We start from the raw sequence: 19,189 nt of genomic DNA, 5'->3' as shown, positions 1-19,189 counted from the left end.
CCTGGGCTCACTGGTTCACTGTTTTGTTCAATTCTAATTCCATATTAATCACTTGTGGGTTTAGCCCAGTGCAGAACTAGGTAAAGTGGTAGTTCCTCACCTTCGCTCTGTAAAAGCACGTGCTAACTGCACTTTTAATGGGATCATTATTGTGGATGCCAAGCTGGAGTATTGAGGGGATCTCTGGAGCGTCCTTATGCAGCAATCTTGGTGTGAAAGTGGCTGCAATCTTTTATAGCCTTTTCTGCTTTTGGGATCACAGAATATATTAAGTTCTGAAACTTGAACCAACTATTGTTTCCTAAAAATCTGTGAATAAGACCTCATCTTAAAGTCAGGAAAGCTCTACTCTGTATGTCCCCACATTTTTGCATGGGACTCATTCCCTTTGTTGTAAATTATAAACCTCCAAGTTTGTATTCTGTACGAGTCAGAGCTTTTTCTTTTGCTACTCAGAGTAAAGAGATTTTGTTTTTTTGTAAATGATATACAGATTCTTTAAGTCCTATCATCTGTTCTGAAGAATAATCACACCTACTGAAGAGTAGATTACTTTAAGTTTTTGGCTACACATTCAAGTTACTCTTATTGAAGGGTCATTTGACTTCCCAGATGTATACTAGGTCACCATTGAAAACATTGTTTTGGATGGGAAACAGAACATTGCTGTCAGTCTATAATCTTCATGTCACACACACACACATATATGTATATATATATATATATATATATATATATATATATATATATATATATATATATATATATATATATATATATATATATATATATATTATATATATATATACATACATATACATACACATACCGGTACATACATGTTTCTGCTTCAGAGATGTTAAGACATCAGATCCATGATAGCGTTGTCTGGACCTAAATATTTCATTGGCTGTCAGCCCAGCATCTGCTGACCTGCCTAACATTTGACATTCACTTCATACTGCAGACAGCTTGTCACGCCACATCAACCAGTGAAGCATGAAAGCAGTGTGTGCCATCTATCCATAACCTCCCCGTCTCTGAATGCCTGAGAAATCAGCAACGTTGCGGTCTACTAAAGAAGGGTTAAGAAAGGGAATTTCGGTTGACCCCCATAGATTTAAGAGACAGTCATGTAAAAACAACTTTGCCCTATGAAATTGTTGCTTCTTTTGGCTCAGTAGCCAAATATTTTATTCTTTTTTTGGAGGGCTACAGATGGAAAATTGAATTAAATTCAGATCACCATGAATGCAATAGTGTTTCGGTGTTTGTTGCTTGGTAACAACTAAGCTGATAATGTCACATGCAATATCCACAGGTAACTCTACCAGCAGACAACATGGACACGCAATATCCTGGTGCAGGGACCTTCCTTCACAGTAGCAGGGATTAAATCATCTTTTATCAAACACCATAATGCAAACCATAATTTGATGGTTTACCATAAAGTTTGATTCATACAATTATTCCCTTTCAGTATTCCATGTTGATAGAATACCTGTAAAACAACACTATTTGCATAAGTGAAAAAAAAGAAGTGTATATTAAATCAGTGAATTGAAGCAAAGATATCCAGAGCCGGCCCGAGCCATTTTGGTGCCCTGGGCGGAATTATGGTTTTCCACCCCACACCCCTCCCCGTCCACACGCCACCACAAATGTTGATGGACAATAAACTTATGACAGACCTTAAAATAAGGGAGAGGGAGTTTATTTTTTAATTTTTAATTTTTTAATTTTTAATTTTTTAGACATAGCACAGGGAAAGGGCGCTAGTCTGGACTGCAAATTACTAGTTGTGTTTTTTTCTCTCTCTCTTTTTACGATGGCTTGCAGCAGCGCCCCCTCCAGCAGATAGTGCCCTACATGGCCCGTCCCGAGAGCCGGCTCTAATCACACTTGATAGATATCTGGGCTGTGTGGACTACACCGTGAACAGAAATCCCCAGACCCTGTAGAAATCTGGAGTGGTGAGACGAGCCCACTCAAGGTGTCAAAATCACGAATTTGAAGTATTCTCTTGGTAAAATGGAGGTCAGGGACCAAGGGTTTTTTTTTTTATTTTCATTTTACTTTTTACACAGCTAAGTTCTTATGCAGACTTTTCCTGTAAATCGCTTTTAAATCATGTAATCTCGGTGTCTGCTGGAAAGCAGCTTGGAATATGTCTGGGCGTAAAGTGTGCAGTATAAATAAACTAACCCTAGAGTAAGATGACACGATGAATATTTCTTCTACTCTTTTCCAGGAACAACTGCACCATTTGACAAAAGACGATTTGTCTGTTGATCGCTAAATCTCTTTAACTCTCAGCCAGGCGTCTTGTTCAGGTGTCGCAATACTGCAATTAATGCTCCATCACATTATGACCAGTGGAGCTTTAACGAAAAGAGAAAAGAACATACAGAAAAAGTCACTTCGATGTAAGACATACTTTGTTGCAGACCTCCTACCCAAAAGGCATTTCGATTGCATTAGCTTTTGTGATAATTTAATTCAATTAAATTCAAAAAGACTTTATATTATACCCCGAAGGGAAATTAATTAATTAACATGTTGCAGTTTTTTTTTCAACAGAATAATTGATTGATTACTAAAACACCGGAGTAAAGAACAACAATAGCAGACGTCCGTTGCCCTCCTTTTGACATGTTATTAAGTCGGCTGTGACAAAAGTCTGCTCTGCTCTGAGCCAGTTGCATTAGACAGCTTTGGTCACCCTTTCATCGACTGGAAAACGTGGCCCAAGATTGTATGTTCTCATTATGGAGTTGGATTTAGGGGTTTGGTGAGGTTAAGATTCTTAGCTCTCATTAAGTCCCGTGGTTGTTTCCTTCTAAAATCTATTTCACCTCACACCTAAGAGGTTCACGGATCGTTTTAGTGTCTGCCAGCATGTGGAAAAGATTTAACTGTAAAGATGTGGTGTGTTCGTAATGCTGGTGAATTGCTGGAAGGACAATGATTATCCGTCTCCTGATATATTTACACTCACGCTGCTGTGAGCAAAGAATAATAAATAAACAAAACCAAGTCCTGCACTACAATGTTTGGAGGAAAAACAGAAGCTAAGGTAAAATAACGCTGAACTGTCTGCCTGCCCAACATGAGAAGATCTCGTCAATAACCATGACAGAACAGTTAACCATCCAAAGCCAACCTGCTGAGAGTTTTATGGTGCATGATGAATGTAATCTTCACTTCATTAGAGCACTTTTGTCACCATATGTAACCGCGGATGTGGACTGCATGTAATCCGCCACTAATGTGTCCTTGTAGGTCTTTCTTGCTTTAAGACTTCCCTTCTGACCTCCCATACCTTATAAGACTCTTACTCTGATCAAACCTCTGAAGCTTGGATTATAACGCTATTGACGGTCATCACAGTGCAGCCAGGGTGAGAAGTGTTGACACCTACTGTGTGAAGTGTCTATTGTGAAAAGACCAACAAGTAATCCTCCAGATTTGGGGAGAAGTATAGTTTTGGCACCGAATGCTCCCCTTGAATCTTGTGAATACCTCTGTTTTTCACCTTCACAGGCAGACTACATTAAATCAGCAGATATCTCTCCTTTTTTTTTGATGACATCGTAACCATCATCGATGGCTTTTATTCATCAATCTCTTTCAAAGCTCGCATCGAGATCTGCTGCTAATTCAAAGTCCAGAATCCTACTTCTTTTAAATTGTGAGTGTGTGCCATTTGCTCTCTAATTAGCATAGATAAATCCAGCCAATCCCCACAAAAAGGACATGAACCCGTAGTGCTACGTGCACGCTACGGAGTTGCACTGAAACATCACACAGACTGAGGAGAGAAGATGAGACGAAAAAAGACAACGATCCCAAATGAAAAACTCATGGCAATGATTGTGCTGAGTGTTTTTTGTTGTTTTTGTTGTTGATGTGGTTAACTCGGGCTACTTGATTTTGACTGCAAGCTCTGAAAAACCCTCCAGAGGTGAACTTGTTATTCCACTTCACAGGAAATCAAATCCCATGTTTAATTCCACATTTGTTTTTAGTCTTACATGTCTTAAAAGAACATTCACCAGTATTTATTTATTTCATTGAAGGGAAACAGCAAGTTGTGCTATTTTTATTTCTCATTATTGGTGACCTTCCTTAGTTGGTTAAATAACGAAGAACGGAAGATATTCATAAAGGATAATGTGCCCTCCTCGGTCTGTAAGTCACATCACATTATCTCTGTGATCAATAACTGTGATGGGCACCACCAACCTGCACCTCACAAACATAGGAAAACAATGACACTTATTTTGTGCTTTGTTTTTCTGATTTTACACATATTGGTACGTCATTTTGACTTCTCACTGCCTCTCACTGTCTCTATGTTTCAAACTGAACTTTTTGATGAGGTGTATAGTTCCTGGGCTGCTGAGGGACATGTCTTGATGCGCTCGGCTCTTTCTTTATTCTGCTCTTTACTCCCCAATACCGCTACGGGTGCGATTAACGTTGTGTTCATGTTTTCTTTTCTTTCATAGCAGGTATCTGTGATTATGTGATAGAGTTTCTGTTCTCTCCTCTCAAACTGGCTGATCCAGATGACTATCCTCCCAGAATCTGGTTCTGCTGGACGAGTTTTCCTGTTAAAAGCCAGTTCTCTTTTCTCCCGGTGCATGCTCAAGGAATGCCTTAATGAACTACACTAAACTGGAGTATAAATGGATTGTAACTGAACTGGACTGGACTATGTTTAACTGATATTGAACTAGTATGTGACAAAGTGTCCTAGGATTACATTTGCTGAGAATTTGCACTATACAAATTAACTAAACTGAATAGATTCAAACTTCACAAACTCATGGCAACAAAACGAAGCAAGAGTGCGTGTGAACAGATGACAAAATCTGAGTGTGTGCCAACCCTCATAAGTGTAATAGAGGGTCCCTGTATGATGTCATCGCGATGTGAAATGATTACGATTGAAGATGACTGCTAATAAAGCAAGAGCATTTGTACATCTATACCATACTGTACTATATCTATACCTGAATCTTCGTAAACGTCTTCCTCCGACCGTTTATGGAAAAAATTCCTGAAAAAAATAGAATAATGTAAAAAAAAATGTATTCTACTAAGTGAAATGGTACAATATTGCTGTATTGAGATTTATACTAATGTAGGAGAACACAAGTTCTTACAGCATCTGTCTCTTCTCCTTGTCTTCATTGGTCTCGAGATAAATTTCAGTTTTTAGCCTTTCTCCTTTTGTTTTATTCATGTTTTCCTCTCTCACATTTATTTTTTCTCTCCAATGTTTCCTTCTCTTGGGTCCTTACCTACATGCACTCAGGTTTAGTCTTCTGTCTATCTTCCTGACATCTGTCTCTGTTTCCATTTTTCTTCATATCTCCTCTTGTCTGGCTTTTCAGGATTATTTTTTTTTCTTTCACCTCTAGCTTGTGTAGGCTTAACAAACTACCCTGACTTTCATTAGTAAAGATGTGAAAAGACTTCATTTAAATTCATGTTGCATTGCACTTTACAAGCGAGCAATTAAAGAGACAATTAGATTAAGATTAATGAGGAAATAAGATATATATATATATATATATATATATATATATATATATATATATATATATATATATATATATATATATATATATATATATATATATATATACAGTATATATATATATATATATATATATATATATATATATATATATATATATATATATATATATATATATATATATATATATACACAGTATATGCGAGCATGGATGAATGATGTATGAGGAGTGGTCCAAGATACCTTTATAGAGGTGCAAAAGTCTCTTGATATCAGTGATTGTCTCAAAAGTTTGGTGGAGTATTTTGTCCAGACCAGATTTATTATAGTTAAAGAAACTAAGCCTAAAACTGAAACTAATAGTACTAAAAAATAAAAAATAAATCCTGTTGACTGAAATAAACATTTAAACTAAAGCATTATATAAATTATATAAACTAAACCAAAACGACTGATGCGCTTGTCAAACAAATTACAACTAAATGGAAATAATCAAACATACTGAAAAATAAAAACTTTAAAAAAAATGTTAAACTCTTATAACTGCGTAGATATTTTGAAAGTTGGAATTTGCTACTCTGTAGTATTCAGGTGTGTGTTAACAAGAGGGCAGGAGGGAAAGATGTAAGCAATGACTTTAGAGAAGTGACTTGCTGCTGCACATCAGTCTGGAGACCATTCATCCATCTTCTCATCACGTTATTTGCAATCTTGTTCATTCAGTGACTACCAACAGTTGATGTCAATGGGTGAGGGCAGTAGCATAGACTGTCCAGCAAACAGAGAGTCTTGCCTTAGTTCAAAGAAAAAGAAAAATAATATTTCCAAGCAATATAAGTCCAATATTCTATAACGAGAGCAAGTATTCATAACTGAAACTTTATTCAAGACAGTTGCCAGTTTTCCAAGAATGGAGGTCCTCACACATTAACCCCAATGCCAGGCCACGTAGTGAAAACAGAAATACAAACAAGGAAGCATCTTAGACCCTGTGTGTCAGACCCTACAGTACAGGCATCAAGACAGCACATGTAGAAGTCTCTTCTGTCTAAAGATGAACGCAGATGCACGACTGAAGGTCACAAAAATGCATCTGAACATCCACAAGACCAACTGATGAGCCCAAGTGCAACGTCCTTGAACAACCTTGGATCAGATGTTGTTTGGACTCAGTTCTGTAATACGATAATTTACCAATAACCACCATCCACACTCTCTTACCTCTTAATGTGGTTTTGTGTGATATCATATATCACACAAAACTGCAAACTTACACGATGCCAAACTTAGAAATTTTACTTTTTTTAATTTTATTTGTTAAATGTGGTAAATAAAGTATTTTCCATCAACTTAGCACTTTATAACTGCAGTAGTGTTCTTTAATTCCACCTGCTCTGCTTTCTCTGCGATTAGCGATTAGCTGCGATTCATCCTCTCCAACGTGGCACTTCCTCCTGCACCGGGTACTGGATTTCATCTGGTTTATTTTGTATTGATTTATGTTTTAAATAACCACTTTAATTCAGTCTATGTCTGTGAAATGTCCATCATGGTTAAATCGGATGCTGTTACTTTTTATTACATGGCTACCATGATTAATAGGTATTAAATGAGTGTAAAGTAATTGCATATGAATTGATGGTTTCTCTTCCCAGAGCCAGTTACAAACATTGGAAGGGTTGCAAGCCCCAGTCAGATTTCTAAGATGAACAAAGGTGTTAAAAGAAAGGAATCAAAAAAAAAGAAGAAAGGAGTCATTCTCGTCGCTGGTGCTTTATGTTGCCATCATTTTCATTATGTTCCCATCTGTGCACGTACACAAACACAGATGCAAAAACACAGAAATCAGAAGAGGAGAGAAACCGTCGACTCATCTGGTTCTGTCTCGCAGGTGACAGACAGAGCTCTCAACCGGCTGCAGTCGTACCACTGAAGCGTTGCCTTTTCACTTTGGATTAAGGTGCGAGTGGATGGTCTGGCTGCCTGGGAATCAGCCAGCACCTCCTCCGATGGGACAGGACCGGTGTGCCTGCTGCTTTTAACACTTTCGCCTGCTCAACACGACCTCCTGTAACGAAAAGCAAACTTCAGCTGTTCAGGAGCAAACAACACACACACATAGACACACACACACAACTCTACACTACTGCAGATTTCTCAGGATTTAGTTTTTATGTATTTCCCAAATATATTATTCAGTATCTGAGAAAGACATGATTATTAAACACAACCACGCACACATTTTTTAGGGGTCAGTTTGCCTCTTTTCAGTGTAACGCATCAAAATATGTAAGCGATTCAGTAAAACATCCCGACAGCATGAAACTTCTGAGCAATGACGCAGATGTCTACGTCAACTATGGTGCACAAATCAAGATAAGTTCATTGGACAGGACCTGAGCCGGATTGCACACTAGGAAGACGAGGAAGTCCGATTGGGTGAAAATACGGAGGAGAGGGCACGGCACAGAAATGCAAGCTAAACTTTGACGAAGTGTCCCGTGGACGGTCTTCCATTCAAAGCTGAGTTTTGTGTGTTTTTACGCGGCGTGGAACATTTAACCGCTGACATTTGACTGTTAGAAACGGTTGCTTTTCATGTTAAACTTGAGATAATCTTGTCAAGGATGTAGGGTCACTGGTGGTCAATCCCTCGAGCACAGATGTACCTTGAAATGTAGAGCAGACCTAAGTAGGTCATAACAGGACACAAATTAGCGCAATCAAAAACAAATAATTAGTTGCAACACTTACAAGTTCTTTTACAATGAAATAAATTAGTTTCCCATATTTCCCACTTGGATAGCCTGAAGCAGATCTGATGAATAATAATGTTAGTCAGAGGTCCTCTCAGTCGATCAAGCTCTTCATCCTTTAAAAGACCAAGAGATCAGGCACCTTACAAAGAGACCTAATTTTAACCACCTGTGTCTGTGATCTTATCTAATCCGAAATAACGTTGAGTGGGAAAATGGAGGCCTTGGCTCAGGTCCCTAGGTCCACCCCCGGTGTGTACTACTATAGTCCTAATCTCAGACACCCATAAGGGCAACCTTTCTGCATGCATGCACTGACAAATAAAACAAGGAAATGGCTATTTTCAGTCTGCTGTGCAGCGAGGCAAATGGGAAGTCTGAGTAGTAAAAAACTTAGAATCCCACAAAACTTTGATATCAGTTACTTAGTAAAAGACCTCATTGAAGTCAAACTATTTAATAGACTTACTGCGTGTGAGCTGAGAGGGAGATTAGGAAATTAACTGGATCTCTTAAATTACAATTCAAGGAAAAGGGTGGGCTCAAGTATTAATGTGGCGAAACAGGGGGGGACAAAACTATTCTTTTTCAAAGGCATTTGCTAAGCTCACTCTTTTTGACGCAGAAGGCTAAAACAAATATTTATGCCTGCTTCCAAGTGAAGAGGGGTGTAGGACGCCATGAAAAAATATGTAAGAGGAAAAGGCAGTAAGAAAGACAGTAAACAAAGACAGATAGTGAAATGGAAGTGTTGAAAATAGAGACGAGCTTTAAAAAGCAAAAAAAAAAAAAGAGCAGTAGAAGTTTATATAAATTGAAAAACCTAATTGAAAAGTATCCAGAAATTCTATCATTTTAAAATATAATTTAATTAGAACTGTCCTGATAAGAAACCTACAGAAGCAGGCTTTATCGCTGCAAAATAATATCAGTGCTTTGAATCCCAATGAGAACAAGGCTCAGTTAGCCATCTGGAACACGTGAATGAGGGACATAAGCGAAGCAATTTCAGCTCCAACGTCGCCGACATTGTCGGAGGAGACCACATACTGATAAGGAGTACACTACTGAAATGAGATAAGGTGCAGAATTTTGGCCCATACAAATGGCATTTTGCAGGCAACCCCAATGAAGGCTTTATAAGCGAAGGATGTGGAACAAATACATGGAAACCCAGCATCTTAAGCGCAGTGATATTGCTATGGCCAGGGAGCTGTCCTTATATGAGGGCAGCTGACCTGAGATGGGAGATGGAGGCCTTGTGAATGTCAGATAGAAGATCATAGACAGTATTGATTCTCAGAATTATTCTTCACGCACTTGGTTTCTCCAGATTTTTGGCATCATTTGAAAATACACTGAAGATGATGAGATATTAAAAGTCTTTGCAATTTTATGATGAAGAACATTATTTGTCTGGAGCAACACCTTTTCAAAGACTGGTGAATCTATGCCCATCGTTACTGCTGTGAGACTACTTTTCCATCCTTTTGTTTCCCATTTTCATTGTTTTGTAGATTTATTGGTGCCATCAAATTCAAAGTGAGCTAATAATATTTTTCATGTCTCAATTAATGTCTCACGTTTCATGTCTCCATCCATTATCCAGGATTGGGTCAACTGCCTAAGCAGGGAAGCCCAGACTTCCTTCTCCCCAACCACTTCATCCAACTCATCTGGGGGGATCCCAAGGCGTTCCAAAGACACAGGCCCTCCAGCGTGTCCTGAGTCTTTCCCGGGGTTTCCTCGGTGTACATTGAATTGACCACATGCCCACAAGCAGCCATCCTCATCTGGCTCCTCTCGATGTGGAGGAGCAGCAGCTCTACTCAGAGCCCCTCCCAGATGACCATGCGTCTCACACGATCTCTAAGGGAAAGTCTGGATGCGGGTGTTAAAGTATTGAAATCATTTTTTTTTTCTTTTTCTTCAGCAATTTTCTATTTTGCATGTGTGTGTTTGAAATAACTCCTGAAAGACTCATTTACAACACAAACTACAAACACAGATGAACTACATCTGTGTGTGCAGGATACTGTGACATCACAAACCCAGATCAGAGCAACCTCCTCGCTTTCATCTTCACTCATCCTTCTGTCCTGCACTTGCTGCACTACCGTTGGTAGCACAAAATGTGCAATAAGCTACAAGAGCCACTCTTAAGGTGGGGGTGGAGCATAGACTGTAATGGACGAAGCATTCAGTCACATGACCCTCTAGTTTCTGAAGAGCGGTTTTGAAGCTAGCTTTCCTTCGTACGGAGCGCAGCCATGTTGCTTCGGAAAGCGACGGAAACACGCCCACTGCATGTCAATCAAACTTAGCTTTGCTCTTAACTCCTTCAGCCAAACCCCGCCAAAATATCTGCAGCGCCGTCAGACACTTAAAGCCAGATATACCGATTAACATGTTGACTCAACGGCGAAATCTAAATGCCCAGCGCTTTAAGGCAATGCAGGTGGTTGGTTCGTGTAGCATGAGGATTATGGAAGAAATGATAAAAGCTGATGATTAAGGTTGATAAAGGCTGAGCCGACTGCCGATCAACACCCCATCGCTTTAAGGCCACACTGGGTTTGTACAAAAAGGTGGTTGCTTCTCCTCTAAAGTTGTCATGGATGTGAACGATGGACACCAAAACGTTTTTTTTTTTTTTTTTAATCAGGCTGTAAATATGTTTATTTCAGCTCTAAAGTTGGACAATTTAACATGATTGACTTGCTTTTAGAGCCCGGTCAGTCGAGGAACTGCACTGAAACTCAGTTCCACATGAGACTCAATTCTGAAGTAAGATAGTTGGTGCTTGGGGTGGAGTGGAGACAAGTGGCTGACTCCACCCCCCTAAAATGAACTGCTTAGACTTTATAAAATTCATGCACACTAATGCACACACACAAAATATTGAAATGAATGCAGTTTGCATGTTTATTGGACACACACTTTCATCATCTGTGATAGATTTGCAAAGATGCACTTGAACAATCAGTCAAAATAAATGTTCCAGAATGGCGCTGCTCAAACGGCAGCCTATTGCAGTTGTTTGACCAAACTGTGTCATTCTTCCTAACTTCTTGAGATTTTAATTAAGCCTTTTTTGTTTGTTTGTTTTCTATTTAAACTATGAGGTAGAAACACTTTTGCATGCTGGTTTCCATGCTGTTCTGTCTGGAAGATTTCTACTGCAGTAGAATTCTGGCACTTCTTAAGATCTGTTATTCAATACAAGGGAAAGTTGTAGAAGAAAGAGATAGAGATTTCCAAGGACCAGCTAATGATCAGGAAAAGACTTTAAAGGCAGCTGAGATGAAAAGGAGAGGTCAAGGTGGTAGAACAGGAGTTGTTGTTTTTTTTCCTCATTTTAATCCTCCTTGATCATCACGTGGAATGTGACCTCCCTGGAAGGTGGGATGGATGAGCCTGTAGCACTCATAGGAGTCAGCAGGAGTATTGTGTTTTTGAGGTGAAGCAGCTGCAGCAGCACATTCTGGACTCCTGCATCTACATCAAATGATACAGGTTGACGAAAGACTCCAGAGAGACTGACAGAAGTGGGGCAGCAGTGCTTGCAGTGCTGCAGTGCCTTTTACCAATCAATGTTGTGATCCTGGACATCTTTGCACCCTGGATGTGCAATGTTGAACAATGTGGGTTTCCATTTATACTGTGTACCAAGAGAGTTCAGATGTGATACCTGCTGAGGGTGCTTGTGTAGTCTTCAGCACTGTTGTTGCCAGGCGACACACAACACAATGCATTCATGATGATGTCTGGAAAGTTCAACTAAGCCTGTTATCCAACTTTGTTCCCCTCATGATTGATTGATTGATTGATTGATTTATTATGTGCTTGTCTGTGGCAGGGACCTCCTGTCTGTTACCCAAAGAGAGCTGGGAAAGGCTCCAGCAGACCTCTGTCGCCCTAACTATAGGAAAGAGAGGGTAATGGATGAATGGATGGATATTCCTAATATACACTGTATTGATAAAGTGTACCTTCTGGGGATTAATAAAGCTTTGGTCAATTCAATGTACAAATTCATGAACAGAGCTTCAAAGAAGGATGTTTTTTTTTTTTTGGTATTATTAATTTTATAAAAGCTTGTCACATAAATTCATTTAGAAAAACTTTACTTTAACAAAGGGACGTTTTGTTGTATTTTCACTGTTCACTGCATTCTCCTTGAGTTTCAAACTTTTCCGGAAAAAAAAACGTTAAAAATCTCTTGAAGTTACTAAAAAAAGTCTAGGAACCACTGTCATTGCCAAACTATGATGCTTCAACAAATACTTTACAAAAAGCAAATATAATGGAGAAAACCGCTATTTTTTTAGGCAATAGACAAGAATCATGTGTCTGTTTTGAAACTTTAAATATTAACACTTTGTTTTGCTGTATATACTATTTAAATGTATATTTACTGTATTGTTGTCGGAGAGAAAGACAGAGACACGCCCTCTGCTCACTAAAGGCTGATTTATGGTTCCGCGCTACACCAACGCAGAACCTACGCCGTAGGATACGCGGCGACGCTCGACGTACGGCGCGCGTCCGGCGCGCGTCGCTACGTCGATGTCAACGGCGTAGGCTCTGCGTCGATTTAACGCAGAACCATAATTCAGGCTTAATTAGTAAAACTGTGACGCAGAAATGTGTCTCTTCAGTGAGCAGTGAGCAGTGGAAATAAAGTCGCACCTCTCCCAGTCCCAGCTGCCAGCGCGCCCTGTGGCCATTGTAATTTGTGTCTATAGCTTTATGAATGGTGAGGAAGTGTGATGGTCCACCTGTCGACCTCTTCTTCTGGAGATGTGGAAAGCCAGATCTCAAGACTTATTGGCCAAGCAAGCAGAAGTAAAGAGTCCTCAAACGTCTGAAATGGTGCATTTCCGAGCGGACAAGTCTACTTGGATGCCTCGATGAGAGGTCCTCTTGGCACCAAGGGTCCCATGGCGTACCATCCTTTCCAAGTGCATCCAGCAGCAGACCCCTTCTACGTGCCAGCCTTCCTGCAGCCCCCGCTGCTGCTCCAGCCAGCGCTGGGAGTCCCGGATTCCTCCCCCCTGTCCGGCTCCAGGTCGGAGCGGCGCGCCTCCGACGCGGCGCTGCGCGCTCTGGCGCGCCGGGACCGGGCGGTTCAGCCGCGCAGCCTGAGCAGCCTGCAGCACGACTGGCTGGATGACGACCCCAAAGTTACTCTGGAATCCAAAAGATTATGGTCTGAATTTCACAAACTGGGGACTGAGATGGTTATCACGAAATCAGGGAGGCAAGTTTTTGTTAATGGCACAATCATGAATGTGACACCCTAGTTTATCGCAAGGACGACAGGTTTGAAGAAATCATCAGCACTGATACAAATATTGTGCTTGATCTACTTAAAAAAAAAAATCAACTTTTTGCATGAGATTATTATGTAGATCAAGAAATACTGGTCTTTGTATAAACTACTTAATTTTTTGTATGTAAATAATACATTTTGCAAGTACAGTCAACTTAATTGTGTTAAGTTTACTTCATTTGTCAAAATTAAGTTGACTTTACTTGCAAAAATTAAGTTGACTTTGCAAATGAATTTTGTACATACTAAAAATTAAGTACTTTATACAATAAAAGTCTCATGCGAAAAAGTTGCCTTAATTTTTTTTAAAGTAGATCAAGCAAGATATTTTTCACTGTGTTCTACTTAAACAAATAAAGCAGGTTTCATCTAAACGTTGGTCAATCTGCCCAATAGATTAAAATTGTTAAAGGAAAGGTAAATACAACAAGATCATTGCTTGTTGTTTGTGTGTAAATGAAAAGATTGCCTGGGATTACATAAATCCTGCTTGTTAAGGAAAAAAATGACAATGTCTTGTTTTTTGAACAAATGCAGATTAAGTTCAAAACTAGATGTATTCATGTAAAGCAACAAACTTAATTTTTAATTGTTAATATCACAGATTTATGTCTTATTTACATGCGCTTACATTTATTTTTTTCAGTGTAGTTTGCAACCTGGGTGCATGAAAGAGACAACCTGCTTCCCCTAAACTTTTTCCATTTATTTTCAATTACAGAAGGATGTTTCCACCCTTCAAGGTGCGCGTGGAAGGACTGGATGAAACAGCAAAATACATCATGCTGATGGACATCGTCGCCGTTGATGAGTACCGCTACAAGTTTCACAATTCCCGCTGGATGGTGGCAGGAAAAGCAGACCCGGAGATGCCCAAGCGCATGTACATCCACCCAGACAGCCCGTCCAAGGGAGCGCAGTGGATGAGCAAGCTTGTCACGTTCCATCAACTCAAACTTACCAACAATGCTTCGGATAAGCATGCATATGTAAGTAGTCCTCGTTTTAGACTGCATTATTTGTGCTCATTTGCTCTGGAGTCAATACTGAGTTTATTTGGAGTATTGGACTATTGGTTTTTCAATATATCCAAAAGCTGCATGGAATTGTAATCATTCTTATTTATTATAACAAAAACATTACCTGTTGGATTTTCCAGACAATTTTGAATTCAATGCATAAATACCAGCCCAGATTTCACATCGTGAGAGCCAACGACATCATGAAGCTTCCATACAGCACCTTCCGGACTTATGTTTTCCCAGAGACAGAGTTCATAGCAGTAACTGCCTATCAGAATGAAAAGGTAACCTTGTTCTCCCCCCACCACACACTCATGTTGCTGACCACTAGGTAATAGACCTTTAGACTTACTTGTAGATTTCTTTTTCTTCCCTGTTAAGATTACACAGCTAAAAATTGACAACAACCCCTTTGCCAAAGGATTCAGAGACGCCGGAAATGGGAGAAGAGAAAAAAGGTAATTATTTTGTGACTTTAAAACATCATCATACCTGGCATGGGGTGATTTTTAATTTCATGCAATATGTGCTCCACAGGAGTAAACAATTAAATGATTCATTGCTGCATGAAAACCAAAGCAAAGAGAACCAGGACTGTGCAGATTCTGATGACTCATGTGACCAACCAAGTACCAGTGAACCCTTTTATTCTCCTTTGAAAACGATGTCTCCGCCAACCTGTCAAGGTGGGTTAACTTACAGCAGGCAGCAGGTCCAGTTTTGAGCTGTGGGCACACTCATATTGTTTTATAGGACTAGGTGCAGATATGTATTATATCACGGTACAGCCTTAGTCACAGTAACCTTTAAAAATACATTTTGACTCGTCAGAGGAGGAAAAGAAAACTGGCAATGTTAATAGTCTCCCAGCTCTCTTTTATTAGTGATCCTGCACATTTAGCTTTTTTTAAATCTTATATAAAAGTAAGCACACCCATGTTTTTCAATGTAAAAAAATAACCAATATCTATCGATAGTGGGTTGTAGGCAAACATCATATTTGTGTCACATCAAGATGCAACTTAATCATTTAACAGAAATAAGCTCAAATAAGAACACAGTTCAACAAAAGAAGATGTTTTGGCTGTTTGCTGGTCTGGAATTGTATTAACCCAATGCCAAGAGGGAAAGACAGAAGCAGTGTTTTTAGAGAGCCATTTGTTGCTGCGTGTCAATTTGGGAATAGTAATACAACAATTTACGTACAATTTGAAGTTCATTGTTTTATAGTATGAAAGATTATTCACAAATGGAAAGCCTTCAAGACAGTTGTCAGTTTTTCCAGGAGTACACATCCGAACAAGTTTACCCCAAGGTGAGACAGTAAAATGATCAGGGAAAAAGGAGAAAAGATCCAAAGCTACATTCCAGTCCGTACTAGTGGAAGGGTTACCGAGGGAAAGCCTCAAGTGTGTGAAAAGAACATGGACGTACAACTGACGTAAGGAAAACTGCTTCCATCCAGTCTTCTGAAACAGTGCCCCGTGGACAGATGGCACGCCCACACCCATACACAGCATTTCAGGAAAAAAAACACCTAACACCCACTACCAAGCCCACCAGTGGAAGAGATGAGGATTGTGATGATTTGAGTTGTTTTGTGAACTCCTCTCTAGACTGGAGCCTAGTAGAGGTAGATGTGATCTCATCTGTCAGACAGCTTTAGCCTGGTTGAAATTGGGTCATGCAACAGCACAATGATACAACAGAAAATCTATATCAACATGGCTGATCACTTAAAGAATCCAGTGTTTGGAGTGGGCGGGTCAAACCTTTAGCAACCTGTACACAAGTGAACACCCAAAAATCTGAATTAACTGAGGAGGTAATGTTGTAAAAAGGAAAGTGGGTCCATATTCCTCCTGGTATAATGTGACGGATGGATAAAAAGATATGGCGAATAATCACATAAAGTTAATTCTGCTAAATATGGAAGATTTTGAATCAACGCCTTTTTCATTTTCCCCCGTTTTTTGGTTTATTTATTCTATTGATCCTTTAGTAAAATGAATAGCAGGACATTAAAGACATTTTATAATGCTGTGAATGTGAGGTTATGTTTGCTTAATAGTAAGAGCCTCAAAAATTGTGTGACTTGAAAAAAAGGAAAACAGGGATTCCTAACATTTTTCAGATGACTGTGCGTTGTGATTTTCCCATTAGTTAGTTATCAGCCAGCATTTGACAAATATGTAAGTATTTGTTTTAATAACTTAGTCATTTCCAGTGTCTTAGAAACATATGGTTCATGGCTCGAGACTGTTACATCTTTTCCTTTTCTTCACAGATGGAAAGAATGTGGAAAGTGATTCAGATATTGATCTTCAAGATGGCGGCTGTTCTAAGTCTGCACATACATTCATCATGTGTCTGAGCAGCAAGGAGACGATGCAAAACAAGTCTGATCTTCACAAAAGCAACAGATATCAGGATCGGACAGGAGACAGAACCGCACGCAGGTCACCCGACAACGGGCTCTCTATGGAGCTGGGCTCTGCAGAGAAGCAGGACAGGGTTGCCCCCATGATGCCCACTTCCTGGAGCTCGTCATCACCCGCTGACAGTCGCCGACAGACTTTGAATTTCTCAGGTGTGTACAATGACTCATTTACTGGGGCACCTTTGATGTTCCAAACAGACCAGCTGTCAATGAAACCAGAGACTTTTACCGGACTGGGTATCGGACCCGGATTTTCCTCTTTGTCTGGAGTAAGTGACTTAGAAACTGGAAGCCTGTCTTCTCAAAAGCTCGTCTCCTCAGCTATGGTCAAGTTTCCGCCATCACAGCCCATGTTGGCATCTCAGGTAAGTTACTTTTCTTCCTCCTGAGTGATGTATCGTAAAACCCTAGGGGTTTTTTTATTTGTTTTTTTGTTTTCGCCAAAGCCAACAAACCATGCTCTTCACTATGTCACTGCTTTTTTGGTCACTGGTGCTACAACATGCCGTAACATTACAACTAACAACTAATTTGATGACCTTACAAGGACCTAAAAGATGATTAACTGCATCAGAACTAATAGCAACAACAAAAAAATAATAATAAACTTCAAAAATAGTTTTTTAAATGTATTTATTTATCTGTTTGTTTATTTGTTTGTTTGTTTTGGCTTTACTCTAAGATAAACCGCTGAAGAAGCCATCTGAACTGATGGTGTCTTATAAATCCCTAGATGCATTAAAAGGTCACAAGCAGGCCAGATTTCCTCTTCTTGCATTCCTGACAAATCAGCCATTTGCGGCGTGTTTTCCACTTCCTGTAAACGGCCTACTGTTTTACTATCTTTTCTATATGTCTAGATATGTTTATATATGGCTGAACTTGCTGCAGTCTTCACTCTAAGCAAGAGGTGTAGAAACTAAGAGTGGCATCACCACAGTACAGCAGTGGCAGTAGATATCTTTTATACACAAGCAAAAGTACAGTTTTATTTTATGTTTTTTTTGTTTTTTTTTACCTTTTGCAACATTTTACTGATTATACCTTCTTGGGTTTCGATGAGTTGCATATTGTAGATACCTGTTGAGAAGGAGCTGCTTCAGTCCAGCTTGTTCTGCTTGTCACACGTTTCTCTTACAGCGTGCAAAATAGGATATCAAACTTGTAGTGCGCCCTGTTTCAAAAATAAAGAACAGCAAACACAAACTTACCACAGCAGCAAAAATTGGCCTTTTAATCACTAACTTGTTTTCAATCGAAAAGCTTCTTAATTGTCGCCTTTTAAATGTATAACATTAATACTTTAACCTCAGATAAGCTATATAAAACTTAAATATTTAAGTGCTTTGAATTATCCAGGTCAGTGTAAGAGCAGAGTAAGACGTAAGTGTTGAACCCTTTAATGACTTAATGAGATTAGATTAATTACTCACGCTGATGGTGTTTCCTCACACCTCCAATCTCTTCGGTTAAGTCTTTTCAAACTAAATCCGCTTCCAGATTCTGCAAAATGCTTCCAACCTCCACTGAGGGCTTTGCTTTTTCAAACAGGGACTGTCGTTGCAACCTTTTGGGGGGATGCTGTCATACCCCTACAACTTCATGGCAGCACCGTGTGCGACTGCTCCAGCTCTGGCCGCCTGCCTGGCGACCCCATCGCTCCCTACGACCCATCGTCATGGCAACTCTGGACCTTGGTCGCGGTGCAGCCCGTACCAGATCCCCACATCTCTCCACTCCTACCACAATCAGTTGACAACCAGATCGCCTCATCCACAATCGGAGCTGTGCAACTCTGGAGGCCGAGGCTCAGGTCAAATGTTTGACAATCACAGCTACAGAGCAAAGCCAACACAGCTCGCTCCCCCGGCTGCAAAAGGTCCCACCGACGAACTGCAGTACATCCGCGTTCCGGTTGGAGGGCTTGAGAAACAATGTCCTCCACCGTAGACTCTGTGGCAGAAACTGGGTGACGGATGCAAGTTTCACAAAAGAAAGAATCGTAATAAAAGATGTGAAAACTAAACTAGTATGTTGTGCTTTTCGTCTCATGATCTGTTTGATTTACATTCATTGATTTGACTTGTT

At 39.7% G+C, this 19,189-nt stretch overlaps 1 protein-coding gene across 1 annotated transcript; it reads left to right on the top strand.

Annotated features, from left to right (window-relative positions):
* The first annotated feature begins 13,018 nt into the window (after positions 1 to 13,018).
* Positions 13,019 to 19,094, top strand: LOC133460324 (T-box transcription factor TBX2-B-like). Its single transcript, XM_061740943.1, has 7 exons — positions 13,019 to 13,567; positions 14,361 to 14,628; positions 14,799 to 14,945; positions 15,043 to 15,119; positions 15,199 to 15,347; positions 16,949 to 17,466; positions 18,653 to 19,094. Exons 1-7 carry the CDS (start codon positions 13,218 to 13,220, stop codon positions 19,049 to 19,051), a joined length of 1,908 nt encoding a protein of 635 aa, XP_061596927.1. The 5' UTR covers positions 13,019 to 13,217; the 3' UTR covers positions 19,052 to 19,094.
* Positions 19,095 to 19,189: the final 95 nt, after the last annotated feature.

Source organism: Cololabis saira, chromosome 14, assembly GCF_033807715.1.
Source record: "Cololabis saira isolate AMF1-May2022 chromosome 14, fColSai1.1, whole genome shotgun sequence".
Lineage (NCBI taxonomy): Eukaryota > Metazoa > Chordata > Actinopteri > Beloniformes > Belonidae > Cololabis > Cololabis saira.
Note: the sequence above shows the minus strand (reverse complement) of the source record. Positions and strands in the feature narration are given on the sequence as shown.